This window comes from Zalophus californianus, chromosome 7 (assembly GCF_009762305.2).
Source record: "Zalophus californianus isolate mZalCal1 chromosome 7, mZalCal1.pri.v2, whole genome shotgun sequence".
Taxonomy (NCBI): Eukaryota; Metazoa; Chordata; class Mammalia; order Carnivora; family Otariidae; genus Zalophus; species Zalophus californianus.
Window position 1 is genome coordinate 249,902 of NC_045601.1, and position 13,311 is coordinate 263,212.

The following is a 13,311-nucleotide window of genomic DNA, read 5'->3' on the forward strand; positions in this document are numbered from 1 at the left end:
ACATTGGTCTAAGCAATATTGTTTTTGGATTTATCTCCTGAGGCAACAAAAGCAAAGGCAGAAAAAGCAAAAATAAACTATTGGGACGTCATCAAACTAAAAAGCTTCTGCCCGGGGCACCTGGGTGGCTCTGTTGGTCAAAGCTCCTGCCTTAAGCTCAGGTCATGATCCTGGGTCCCAGGATCAAGACCCACATCAGGCTCCCTGCTCAGCGAGGAGTCTGCTTCTCCCTCTGCCCCTCCCCCTGCTCATGCTCTCTCTCGCTCTTGCTCTCTCTCTCAAATAAATGAATAAATCTTTAAATAAATAAAAAGCTTCTGCCCAGCAAAGGAAATCATCAAAAAAACAAAAGGTAACCTAGTGAATGGAAGAAGATATTTGCAAATGACATATCCAATAAGGGATTAGTATCCAAAATATATAAAGAACTTATATAACTCAACACCAAAAAAACAAGCAATCTGATAAAAAATGGGCACAGGACCCGAACAGACATGTCTCCAAAGAAGACATCCCCAGATGGCCAACAGACACTGAAGAGGCTCAACATCACTCATCATCAGGGAAATGCAAATCAAAACCACAGTGAGATATCACCTCACACCTGTCAGAATGGCTAAAATTAACAACACACGAAACAACAGGTGTTGGGAGGATGTGGAGAAAGGGGAGCCCTCGTGCACTGTTGGTGGGAATGCAAGCTGGTGCAGCCACTCACTCTGGAAAACAGTATGGAGGTTCCTCACAAAATTAAAAATAGAATTACCACATGAACATTTCTGGGCATTTACCTGAAGAAAATGAAAACACAAATTTGGAAAAGATATACGCACCCCTATGTTTGCTGCAGCATTATTTACAATAGCCAAGATACGGAAGCAGCCCAAGTGTCCATCGACTGATGGACGGATAAAGAGCTGACACACATACACACACAGGAGTATCAGTCAGCCATAAAAAAGAATGAAATTTTGCAACAACATGGATGGACCTCAAGGGTCTTATGCTAAGTGAAATAAGCCAGACAAATACCATATATTTTCACTTATATGCGGAATCTAAAAAACAAAACAAATGAACAAACAGAAACATACTCATAAATACACAGAAGAAAGTGCTGGTTGCCAGAGACAAGGGTGGTGGGACAATGGATGAAAATAGGGGAAGGTGGGGAGCCTGGGTGGCTCAGTCCGTTAAGCGTCTGCCTTCGGCTCAGGTCATGATCCCAGGGTCCTGGGTTCGTGCCCCGCATCGGGCTCCCTGCTCAGTGGGGAGCCTGCTTCTCCCTCTCCCACTCCCCCTGCTTGTGCTCTCTCTCTGGCTGTGTCTCTCTCTGTCAAATAAATAAAATCTTTAAAAAAAAAAAAAAGAAAAGAAAAAGAAAATAGGGGAAGGGGATTAAGAGGTACCGATTTCCAGTAATAAAATAACCAAGGCATGGAGATAAAAGTACAGCATAGGGAATGTAGTCAATAATACTGGAGTAGGTTTGTATGGTGACAGATGGTAACCATACTTAATATGGTGCGAGTTTTGTAATTTATACAAATGTCGAATCACCAAGTTGTACACCTGAAATGAATATAATATTGTATGTCAACTATACTTTAAATAAAAATTTAAAAAATTAAAAATAAAACTGCCTAAATAGGAAAAACAAAATATCAAAGGTTTTAACCTGGCATGCACTTTGCAACAATTTGGTTCATCTGAATTAGAATGAAATAATCTTAAATGCCTAAAAATCAAGAAAAAGAAAAGAGGAAAACTGCGTTTGGCAATTCCTAAAAGAAAAGGCTGATTTTCTCAAACTTTCAATATGCTAGGCTCTACGTTCAAAGGAGTAAAGAACTTGAGAAAAGTTCTTTGCTAGTTTAACTCCCTTCAAGCTGTAACGTTTTATATAGAAAATGGGAAAATGACATAATCAAATTTGGTCTTCTGTTATTCCCAAAGGACAGACATATCGATCCACTCTGTACAATCTTCTGTATGTAACAAAGACATGTTCTCCAGGAGCAAAGTTGGGAAACTGTCCACACTTGCAGCCCCTCCCCCACGAAAACTCCACCTAGCCTATGCTGACCACTCTCACTTGGCCTGGAGGGGCCGGGAGGGTCTGTGGGTGTGCTCTCGGGGCAGGCAAGGCGAGAGTGAGGAGAAGTCGTCAATTACAATCACTCAGTTGCTGGGATTTTTAAGTTTAATAAACCATCCCTCAGGCTTTTAAAGAACAATATTTGTCCTTATGGTTCTGTAGTATTTTTATATGGCTGGTTTAATCTGTATTTATATGTGGCCTTAGTCCTGAAAAATATTAAAAGACTCCCCACACATATGTTTTTCTATGGACTTATCTCGGATCTTGATGTGCTGATGGCCTGCAGGCGCTTTGTGAAGGCGCCACACAACTGGACCGCAACGCACACAAGCATGAGACCACCAGGCTCACCCGGCTGCGTGAGGGCCCCCGAGTGTCACCGAGGGAACGGCGGGCAGGACGAGAGCACAACCTGCGGACAGCCGCCTGTGCGCACCGGCGCCCCCAGCCCTGCTAACTGCACCGACGTAAAGGAGAAGAGCAGGATACACTTCGGCATCTTCCCAGTTTTTTTCCTCTTTCCTAAAATGTACACGGCTTCACGGTGACACAGGAAGCTAAGATTTTCATGAGGAGACAGAGTTAGGATCTGAAGTAAAGTAAGCACTGTTGTGAAGGCAAGGTGGGCTGAGGGGGGATGACTGGAGAGATTCTCCCCTCACTGGGCCGTGACACCACCCGGCCATCGAAATAGCGCACATGCCTCTAGACAAAATACACGTGGGAGTGTGGCCAGCCAACCACTCCAACATCATCAGACGAGCCCTCCAACGTGTACCCGTAATGAGGGACTCTGGAGCACCAGTGGATTAGTCCAGTGCCAGTGCCTTCTGGCTCAGACCTCCAGTGTCTACAGCGGTGCAAGTGTAAGAGCCTGGTTCTAGGACTCAGGGTCTACACCCGCGGAGTTAAAGACACCTTTGATTCTAAAAAAAAACCTCACTTTAAACAAGTAGTTCCCACTTGTCAGTCAGGCTGGGCTCGGAGAAGGCTGCTCACCTCTCAGGACTTGACAGATCATCGCTCTTCCTCCTGTGTCTGCAATTCAACTGTTATAGTTACCCTTTCCTGAGGAAAGCTTTGCTAAATGGAAATACTGGAACTGACTAATCTCTGCTAGTTCAGCTTACAGCCAGTGGGGACAAGGGACATCAAACAAGCACATAAACAAACTGTGATAAGCTATGAATGAAAAGCACATGGTTCTTTCAGAGAAGAACTGACTTTTGATGAAGAAATAGGGAGGAAGCAGTTAGTTCGGGGGGAGTTAGTTTTTAAGTTCATAAGGGACAAATAGAATTGATCAGAAGAATGGCCTGAGCCAGAAAAAATACAAGTTGTATTTGTCAACATGGATACAGTTTCTAGAGCAATGCAAGTAAATGGGACCACTTGGGTGTAAAACGGTCACACCCGGTGTGAGGGCCTCCCACACATGGGGGTTGGCAGAGAGCAGGGGCTGCAGCAGGGGCGGAGTAGGGTGGGAGATGGCCAAGATGGGGGCAGAGCTGCCTGACCAGTCTTCCCACCAACACCTCTATTTCTGGACAAATTTCTGTAGCCACCGCATTGTTGAGTTGGACAGAGGCACTATGCAGACTGCAGCCTAGGGAGCAAGAGCCCTACCAGAACAAGAAAGTCTCTGAGACAAGCAAAGTCTGCAGATCAAGACTGTGATAACAGTCAAGGGACTGTAGCACAGAACACCAGCACTGGCACTGTGCAGAAAGGAGCTTCCAAAATCTGCACAGAGGTGCCCTTGAGGTCCTAGTTGAGAAGTGAGCTCTAACATGTCCAGGGCAAAACTCAGGGAGGCTGGACAGGACAACTACAGACCAGCCCCGCCGAGCAACCAGCGGACCCTACAGAGCTCCACAACATCAGAGTCCTACCAACCAATGTGCAGAGACCCTCATTAGACACCTAGCACTCAGGGCACAGCCCAGGAAGGCCAAGCCTCGGGAGCAGGGCCATTCCAGCTCTAGAGTGAAAGTCCTCTCAGACCAAGTCTAATAAAGCTTAAGGCAAGCCCTGAAAGGATCTGGTAAATTTAAGTGCCTGATAGAACACAGTCAATACCCTTCAGAGATCCAAACTCTTCTAGGCTACAATCAAAACACAGTGGACATGGAAATAAGCAGAAATACATAAGGATAATAAGCAGAAACACATGGCCCCCTTACAAGAAGAAAAAGTCAATCAACAGACACAGGCCCAGAAATGATGGAGCTGATGGAATTAGTGGACAAGAACTTGAAAACAGGTCCTGTGCATAAATTTAAGGATTTAAAGGCAAACATGAAGATGGGGGCAGGGGATGGAAGATTAAAAAAAAAAAAACAAAAAACAGCTGAAAAACACAATATCTAAAACAAACATTTCACTGGATGGGTTAATAGCAGATTAGATGTTGCAGAAGAAAGGTTCAATAAACTTGAAATAAGAGCAACAGGAACTACCCAAACTGAAGCACAGAGAAAAGAGGCTTAAAGCAAGCCAGGGTGCATAATGGGCACCATGAGCAATAAGTCAAGCATGGAACTGGGAGGCCCAGAGTGAGAGGGGAAAGCAATAGAGAGAGGAGACAATGTTTGATGAAATAAAATTCACTTTTTCCCCAAATTTGATAGGAAATGTAAACTCATTGGTCCAAGAAGCTCAGGAATCCCAAGCAGAATAAACATTGAGTATATCACTCCAAAGCTCAGCTTAAACAAATTACTAAAAACCAGCGCTCAAGAGAAAAACCTTATGGACAGCTGGAGGGAAAAACACTTGTTACAGATGGGGAACAACAGTAAGAAGGACCACGGTCACCACGTGACAGCCAATACAAGCTAGAGACAACATAACAACATCTTTACAGTGCTGAACAAAAAATAAAAATACCTAAAATTCTATATACAGCAAAATTACACTTCTGAAATAAAGATATTTTCAGGGAAAAAAAATAAGGAAATAAAATGAGCACCATAAGAAACGTAAAAGCAAGTTCTCTAAATGAAGAAAGATGATACCAAAGGACATTTGGATCTACACAAAGAAATGGAGAGCGCCAGCAAGGGTGCACTCCAAAGCCTTCTCATTTGTAAACTCCTCTAAAAGGCAGCTGATTGGTTAAATTAATGGTTGGAAAATGATATCCAATGGGCCAAGTCTGACTTTCTTGTGCTATACAGTCTGAAAGCTATAATGCTTTTCACGTTATTTTAAATGATTAGAAAATTATCAAAAGAATATTCTGTGACACAGGAAGATTATATAAAATTCATGGGAATTGTGACATAGGAAAAGGAAATTAAGCTTTACTGAGACACAGCCTCGCTCCTGTGACAGACAGAGACGTGTCTACACTGCAACAGCAGAGTGTACTTGTTACACAGACAAGAGGGGCCCTCAAAGCCTAAAATATTTATTATCATCTGGCCCTTCACAGAAAAAGTTTGCCAGCCCCTGGTTTAAAGTAAAAATAAGAATATTATGGGATTTAAAACATATGCATACTATCAAAAAATTACACGTATGTAACATTCTTGACATGACCAAACATGTATGTAACATTTTTGCAGAAATCAAGTTACAGAGATCGAGGACAAACCAGTAGGGAACAGGGGACAGGGCCGGAGGGCAGGACACAAAGGGGCAGCATGAGAGAGCTCCTTCGTGGGGATGGACCAATTCTGTATCTTGACATCGAATAGAATACATAAAACTACACACACACACACAAATAAATGAGTGAATGTAGAAAATGATGAAGCTGATTAAGAGCCGTAATCTAGTTAATAAAACTGCACTAATGTTAATTTATGGCTCTGACACTGTATTTTATTACCCAAGACGTCGTCTGTGCGGGGGCCCGGGGCAAGGGTACAGGAAAGCCTATGGACTGTTTTTGCAACTCCCATGAGTGTGTAATTACTTCAAAATTAAAAGTTTAAAAAATACACAACAATAGCAAAAATGATGGGAAAATGAAAGTTCGCAGCTACAATGCATCACACACAACGTGGTTATAATACTATTTGAAGGCAAACTGTGGTAACTTAAAGATGTACATTATTAACCCTCGAGGAACCACTAAAAAAAAAAAAAACAAAAAAACAGGTAAATCTAATAATCCAAAAGAGGACATAAAACAAAATACTAAGAATTATTCAATTAGTCCAAAAGAAGTCAGAAAAGGAGAAAATAAAGGAAAAAAACGGAGCAAAGGGCAAAATGAAAGACTTAAACCCAATCATGTCAATAATTACATTGAATGTAAGTAATCTAAAGACTAAATTAAAAGAAAGATTATCAGGGGCACCTCGGTGGCTCAGCTGGTTAAGAGTCTGACTCTTGATCTCAGGGTAGCTGAGTTCAAGCCCCACACTGGGGCCTTGAGAAAAAAAATTAATTAAATAAAAGAAAGATGGTCAAACTGGATATGCTGCTTAAAAGAGACATACATTAAGTATAAAGAAATAGTTAAAAGTAAAAGGACAGAAGAAAGATACACAACGCAAACACTAATCTTAAGAAAACTGGAGTGCATACGTTAGTGTCAGACAAGGCCAACTTCAAGACGAGGACTATCACCAGATTTTTTTTTTTAAAGGGAAATTTCATAATGTTAAAAGGGTCAATTCATTAAGAAACAGGACAATTTTCAATGTATATGCACCTAACAATGGAACTTCAAAAATATCTGAAGCACAAACTAACAGAACTGAGGGAATAAATAAAAACATCCACAAGAGCACCTGCAGACTTCAACACTCTTCTCTCCAGAACTAATTACAAGTCAAAAGGAGATGGGGAGAAGACTTGAACAGCCCTGTCAACCCAACTGCCACGTTAGAACAGCAACTGTAAACATACATCATTTTCAAGGACACATGGATCATAAGCTAAGCCAAGCAAGCAACGCAAAATATGCCTCATTACCACCACAAGTAAACCAGCAATAGCAGCATTTTATGTTCACATCCTAAAAATGTAAACTTCATGGAGAAAGCCAAAAAATTGAAAAAGAAGAGAGTAAAGATCAATTGTGAAGACAAGTTCAATTTGAGTAATTATTCCTGTTATTGTGGTTAAGTAATCAAGTTACCAATATGGCTGTAAATAATCTGCATTAACAAAGTATGAAATTTAAGTTAGTAAAGTTCATATATTTGGACTTCATTTAATAAGCTACTCTAAAAACAATTCTAGGCAGGGGCGCCTGGGTGGCTCAGTCGGTGAAGCGTCTGCCTTTAGCTCAGTTCATGATCCCGGGGTCCTGGGATCGAATCCCACATGGGGCTCCTTGCTCAGTGGGGAGCCTGCTTCTCCCTCTCCCCCGCCCCCACTCATGCTCTCTCTCTCTCTCTATAATAAATAAAATCTTTTAAAAAAATTTAAAAAATAAAAAATAAAAACAATTCCAGGCAAATACTATACAATGTAAAATTTTTTTCATGATTAAGATGTCTTTTTTTTAATCATTAGAATCAATGTGAAATCACTTGTGTGAAGAAAGAATATGGAAAGAGAACCACATAAGAAAAAGAAATAGAAAAATATTATTTAAATACTATCTGGTCCCAAAGTTTATTCCATAGGTTCTTTTGTTTCTGTTTTTCAGTTGGTGTAAACATCTTTCTCATGTCTTCCTTAGGGCACATAAGCCTCTGGATTCTGGCAGCACATGTGGGAAAAGGCAGTACATGCCGAGAATCCAATAAAAACTGGATTCGAAGAACCTTGCCACTCCACACCCTGCCAAAGCAAAGAATCATGACAGCATTTTAACCGGAGGATTCTATCACCACCTGTAAGTTAAGAAATGCTTACTTTCCGGAAGAACAGAGTGATCTTAATACCAATATTGGTACGTCCGGAAATAACGGAGTTTAGGCAAAAGGACCGCAGACACCCTTTCTTCGGGATCTTACTGCTTCTGTGTCCGTCCCAGTCAGAGTGTGTGCGGCCCTGTTTGCTCTCAAGTCAGACCAGTGTCCCAGGAGGCCAGTTGCAGGCGAGCAGGACCTCACCCAAGAGGTATCTGCATGTGTGAAGCATCACTAGTCTCTACTATGAAGCGCTCTTCTCTACCCTCAATGCCCCCCAACTCCCCTGAAAAGAGAGCAGCAGGGCCTAATTCATTTTCCAACTGGTGATGAAGGCCCCCCAACTTTCCTGCTCTGGCCACTGACAGTCCTCTCCCTACATGCTTGCTGTTATTGCACAAGGAAAATATAGATGGGAAAAACCTAAATACAAACGCTCTAAAGGAAAATTTTGTTTATACTTTAAAATATGATGTACTAGATTTTATGGAATTATTTTATGAAAATCACATTTGGAAGAAGAATAAGTAGACATTGTCTTCTAATAATAAACATACCCTACACTCCTGCAGAAGGAAAGGGTTTTCACATTTTTCAGAAAACACAAATCCTTTTAAGGAATAAAAGTATAACATTTTATAAAAACAATGCACTCTTCTTTTAATGAATACTGATCAACTGTTTGCTAATTAGATAGAGATGTCCCATGGCATTTACCCTTAATCTTGTACAGATGTGAGTGGTATTCTCAATTACAGATTTTACAGAGAAACAAAACCCTTTTTAATTGTATCCGTGTCCTGAAAGAATGCATTCTACTTCATTTGGTCTGTTTCTCAGAATCCAACTCCAAATAGCACCGTTGCTAAGAGAGACCAACAAGCTCACCTCTGCCGTCCCCCAGTAAGAGGGAGTAAACGCGCTGCCGCACTGGGCGGTAAACAAAAGCCTGGCTGGGCAGAGCTTGGTCGAGGGCGTCCTCCAACGTGTTACTGCACTCAATCTCTCCGCTGCTCATGATGTTGTACACCAGGTAGCTCTCTGCCTGGACGTGCTGTGCTCGAGCAACCTGTGCAAAATTGAAATACAATTGCTTTCTCCTTGAAAACAAAACAGTAATCTTCAAGAAAAAACCAACCCTTTTTATCCCATGCCAGTGTTTTTAGGCACTCAGAAATGGAGTGATGGTCCCTCAAACTCATGACATCGGGCTGGCATTGTTTCCTCTCCTTGGCATTTCTAGGCTCCAAACTGTCAATTACTCCTGCACCTCCAATCGCCAACCGCCTACCAGACTTACCACACTGACTTCTGCGGCATCTCGGAATTTTGTCCGCCCGATGAGAAGCATCACTATGAAAGACTCTGACGGAACCTAACCCACTTCCCCCCTCTCCAACCCTAACCCTCCACAGCATCAACACCCTGTCTTCTTAGAAATAGGTCCAGTCACTGCCCTCCTCAAAGCATCTGAATGACTACCACGATCTTCACCCTAACACTCAAGGCCCCAACGTGCTCTTCCCATGATACCAATCCACCTCACAGAAACCAGTCACAACAGTACACCTTCACTGCTCCTCAGGAACACTCGATCCTTCTCCATCTTCACTTGGGATCCAGGAAAGGTACCCCCTCAGGGCCTTCCTACCCTCCCACTTCATAAGCTCCTCTCTCGTCAGGGCTCACCACCCACCCTGTCTTCTGCTCCCAACCAGAACTCACCTCCCCTCGCCTAATGGGGCTCATCCCACATTTACCCGATAGTTACCTGGTCTGATCTCCCCTAGTCAACTAAACTTCCCTGGGATCAGAATCTGTGTCACATTCACCTGTTCAGTAATTCCTTACTGAGCAAAACACATGTGCTGCACACCCCGTTTCTGCCTTGCAACCAGCAATGTTGGCACAAGGTAGGTGATGAGGCACAGGGCTGCATTCCACTTTCTCCTTAAAAAGAGGAGCTAAGGGGCACCTGGGGGGCTCAGTTAAGCCTCTGCCTTCGGCTCAGGTCATGATCTCCGGGGTTCTGGGATCAAGCCCTGTGCATCGGGCTTCCTGCTCAGCGGGGAGTCTGCTTCTCCCTCTCCCTCTGCCTGCTTTATGCTCTCTCTCAAATAAATAAATAAAATCTTTAAAAAAAAAAAGTGCTAAGATCAGAGGCCTATAATAACCTACACACAGGTTTTATTTTTTCTGTGAAGAACATTCTTATTAGTGTAGGAAGTGATTTACCCAGATTACTACTCAAAATTCAATCCAAACAGTCTGCCACAAAAGGCATTTAAAATGTGGTGTTACTGGGGCGCCTGGGTGGCTCAGTCGGTTAAGCGGCTGCCTTCGGCTCAGCTCATGATCCCAGGGTCCTGGGATCGAGTCCCACATCGGGCTCCTTGCTCAGCAGAGAGCCTGCTTCTCCCTCTCCCTCTCCCTGCCTGCCACTTCCCCGCTTGTGCTCTCTCTATCTCCTTCTCTCTGTGTCAAATAAATAAATAAAATCTTTAAAAAAAAAAAGTGGTGTTACTATTGGTGGGAATGCAAGTTGGTATGGCCACTTTGGAAAACAGTGTGGAGGTGCCTCAAAAAATTAAAAATAGAACTACGCTATGACCCAGCAATTGCACTCCTGGGTATTTACCCCAAAGACACAGATGTAGTGAAAAGAAGGGGCACCTGAACCCCAATGTTCATAGCAGCAGTGTCCGCAATAGGCAAACTGTGGGAGGAGCCAAGATGCCCTTCAACAGATGAATGGGTAAAGAAGAGGTGGTCCATATATACAATGGAATATTACTCAGCCATCAGAAAGGCTGAATACCCAACTTTTACATCCACATGGATGGGACTGGAGGAGATGATGCTAAGTGAAATAAGGCAAGCAGAGAAAGTCAATTATCATATGGTTTCGCTTATTTGTGGAACATAAGGAACAGCGTGGAGGACATTAGGAGAAGGAAGGGAAAAATGAAGGGGGGAGAAATTGAAGGGGGAGACGAACCAAGAGAGACTGTGGACTCTGAGAAACAAACTGAAAGTTCTAGAGGGGAGGGGGGTGGGGGGATGGGTTAGCCCGGTGATGGGTATTAAAGAGGGCACACTCTGCATGGAGCACTGGGTGTTATACGAAAACAATGAATCGTGGATCACTACATCAAAAACTAATGATGTAATGTATGGTGACTAACATAACATAATAAAATAAAATTTAAAAAATAAAATAACTTATGCACATAAAAAATAAATAAACCTCAGTTTTCTCATCTGTAAAAAAAAATGTGGTGTTAGGACAACCTGGAATGTCAAAAACTCTGTAAATCGGTGTTCTATTTATATATACTTTTAAGTAGTTCTAGTTATTTTGATTCATTTCTGTAGAATTGAGTCTTACTCTATTTCTCCCTTTCTTCAGATATAAAGTAGGTTTAATAAAAGTGCCAACCTCACAGAACTATCCTGAGGATTAAAGGGGTCAACACAATGGTTAACGAGAGCTCTGCACATGAGGCCTGGCACATAGTGCATGGTCCCCAGTGTCGCCACTGTCACGAGCCTACACGTTATGTCTATCTCCTTGCTGAAATGTCTTGAAAGCAGGATGGCAGACAAGCTAGCAACTTTAAGGCCAGTAAGGTTAAAAAATATTTTTTAAAGGACTGTTATTTGATACTCTAATGGAAGATCATTGGAAAGTGAACTATTTCTCTATGTGCCCCTTTTGATACTGAATCCATCAGAAACATCATAGTTATGTTTTTTATGATCCTTTTGAGGCAAAATAGCTTCTGACTTATTCTCCTATTCCCTCTTCCATACCTGACTCTTTTTCATTTCAAGAGAGATGGTATTTTAACAAATCTATCTAGAAAGTTATAATAAATTATATTTGCCCTACCAAGAAATCTTCAATTTTGGCAACTGTACAGAATTTGATGTGTTTTCTGGGTGTATACAGGGTTTTTCGGGTAAGTTCTCTACAATTAGAATTTTAATTCACTAATGGGATCAGAATCATTTAATAAGCACCTTTTACCTCTGCTCTTAACTATAGATCTATATAGCACTCTACACTTGGAAAAACCTTAACATATTCACCTAATCTAAAATTCTAACATAATAATTCAGTTTATCCAACATTATGGAACCAAATAATTTATGCTTAAAATTTAACTGATTTTCCAAAATATTCTGTTATGGAGAAAACATAGATATCTGGCTGTGGTATGTGCCCAGGATAACTGCTGTGCACTAAAGCCTTCTACCTACGGGTTTCTAGGGGACTATGTGGGGTTGAAATACACACACGTTGGAATTGGGGTTACCTATTTGATAGGGATAGAAGACTCCACTGCAAACAAATTTTAAAGGAAAATGTAAGGGGAACCGAAGGCACTTCACGCAACTGTTTTCAAAGGTATCGTGAAGTCCAATCAATGGGAGAGTCAGAGTGTGGACAACACGTGATCTGTCCTTCCACAATGGCCCAACTTCCCCTACAGGCAGGCCTCCCACCGCTCTCCTCCCCTCTTCCCCATCCAAGGCTCTTCCGCTGCCAAACTTCCTGAAGTAGCAGCACTCCCCAGCTCCAGCCTTTGCCTCCAAGGTACTCCTCAAACCCTGGCCATCTGACCTCCACCAGGCCCCTGTGCGACAGTGGCTCTCAGGCCATGAAACCCTCCTAACAGCCACCTAGCCCCAATTCTACTTTACTCCGCAGCACCTGACGGTCCTCGCTATTGCTCCTCTCATTCTTGAAACCTGCCTCCTTGGGTTTCTGCTGGGGTCACCGCTCCTCATTCCCCTCCCTGTCTGACCAGCCCTCTCCCAGGGCATGTTTTCAGAAGGCTCAATCTTCTCCTTGCAGGGTTTCCATTACCACGTCCAGTCGCATGACTTCCAGATGTCTGTCTCCTGCCGAGTAATGGACTTGAGGCCTGTTTTCTAAGCATCAGATGGTCTTCCCTATAGCTATCCTCTGTGTCAAACCTTTCCTCGCCCATCCTTAAGTCATGGCAACACCCATCCCAGAGCACAGGAGGACCCCTACCTCCACAGCAAGACTTACTTTTCAATGTTTCTTCCTCCCCTTTGCCATTGTCTTAATTCTAGCTCTTTTGTCTTCCACCTTGGTTTCTGCAACAGCCACATGAGTCCATTCTCTGCAGTATAACCAATGTTTCAAAAAACAAATACCTGATCACATCACACCCCTACTTAAAGATATCTAATACCTTCTCAATGTGTATAAAAACTAAGTCCTAAATTCTTTCATGATACACATGCTGCCCTTTGTGGTGTCACCCAATCTGTCAGAACTCTCTGCAGGAAATTGGGTGAGATGACCAGGGTGTCCAGTAAAAGAGCAAAGGCCAAGATTGGGTCCTACTGGTGTGGCGA

At 42.6% G+C, this 13,311-nt stretch overlaps 1 protein-coding gene across 7 annotated transcripts in view; it reads right to left on the reverse strand.

Moving 5' to 3' along the window:
- The window catches only part of FAM120B (family with sequence similarity 120B), a 98,972-nt gene that overhangs the window by 70,630 nt on the left and 15,031 nt on the right, over nucleotides 1-13,311 (reverse strand). For 6 of the 7 annotated variants that reach the window (XR_003521406.2, XM_027602036.1, XM_027602034.2 and 3 more), the window contains one exon: nucleotides 8,806-8,986. Coding sequence is in view for 6 of the 7 variants with exons in the window: in XM_027602034.2 (XP_027457835.2) it covers nucleotides 8,806-8,986 (181 nt within the window). In the remaining variant the exon portion in view is untranslated. Of the gene's footprint in view, nucleotides 1-8,805; nucleotides 8,987-12,979; nucleotides 13,058-13,311 lie in introns of those variants that run through there. The other variant, XM_027602037.1, reaches the window with a different exon arrangement.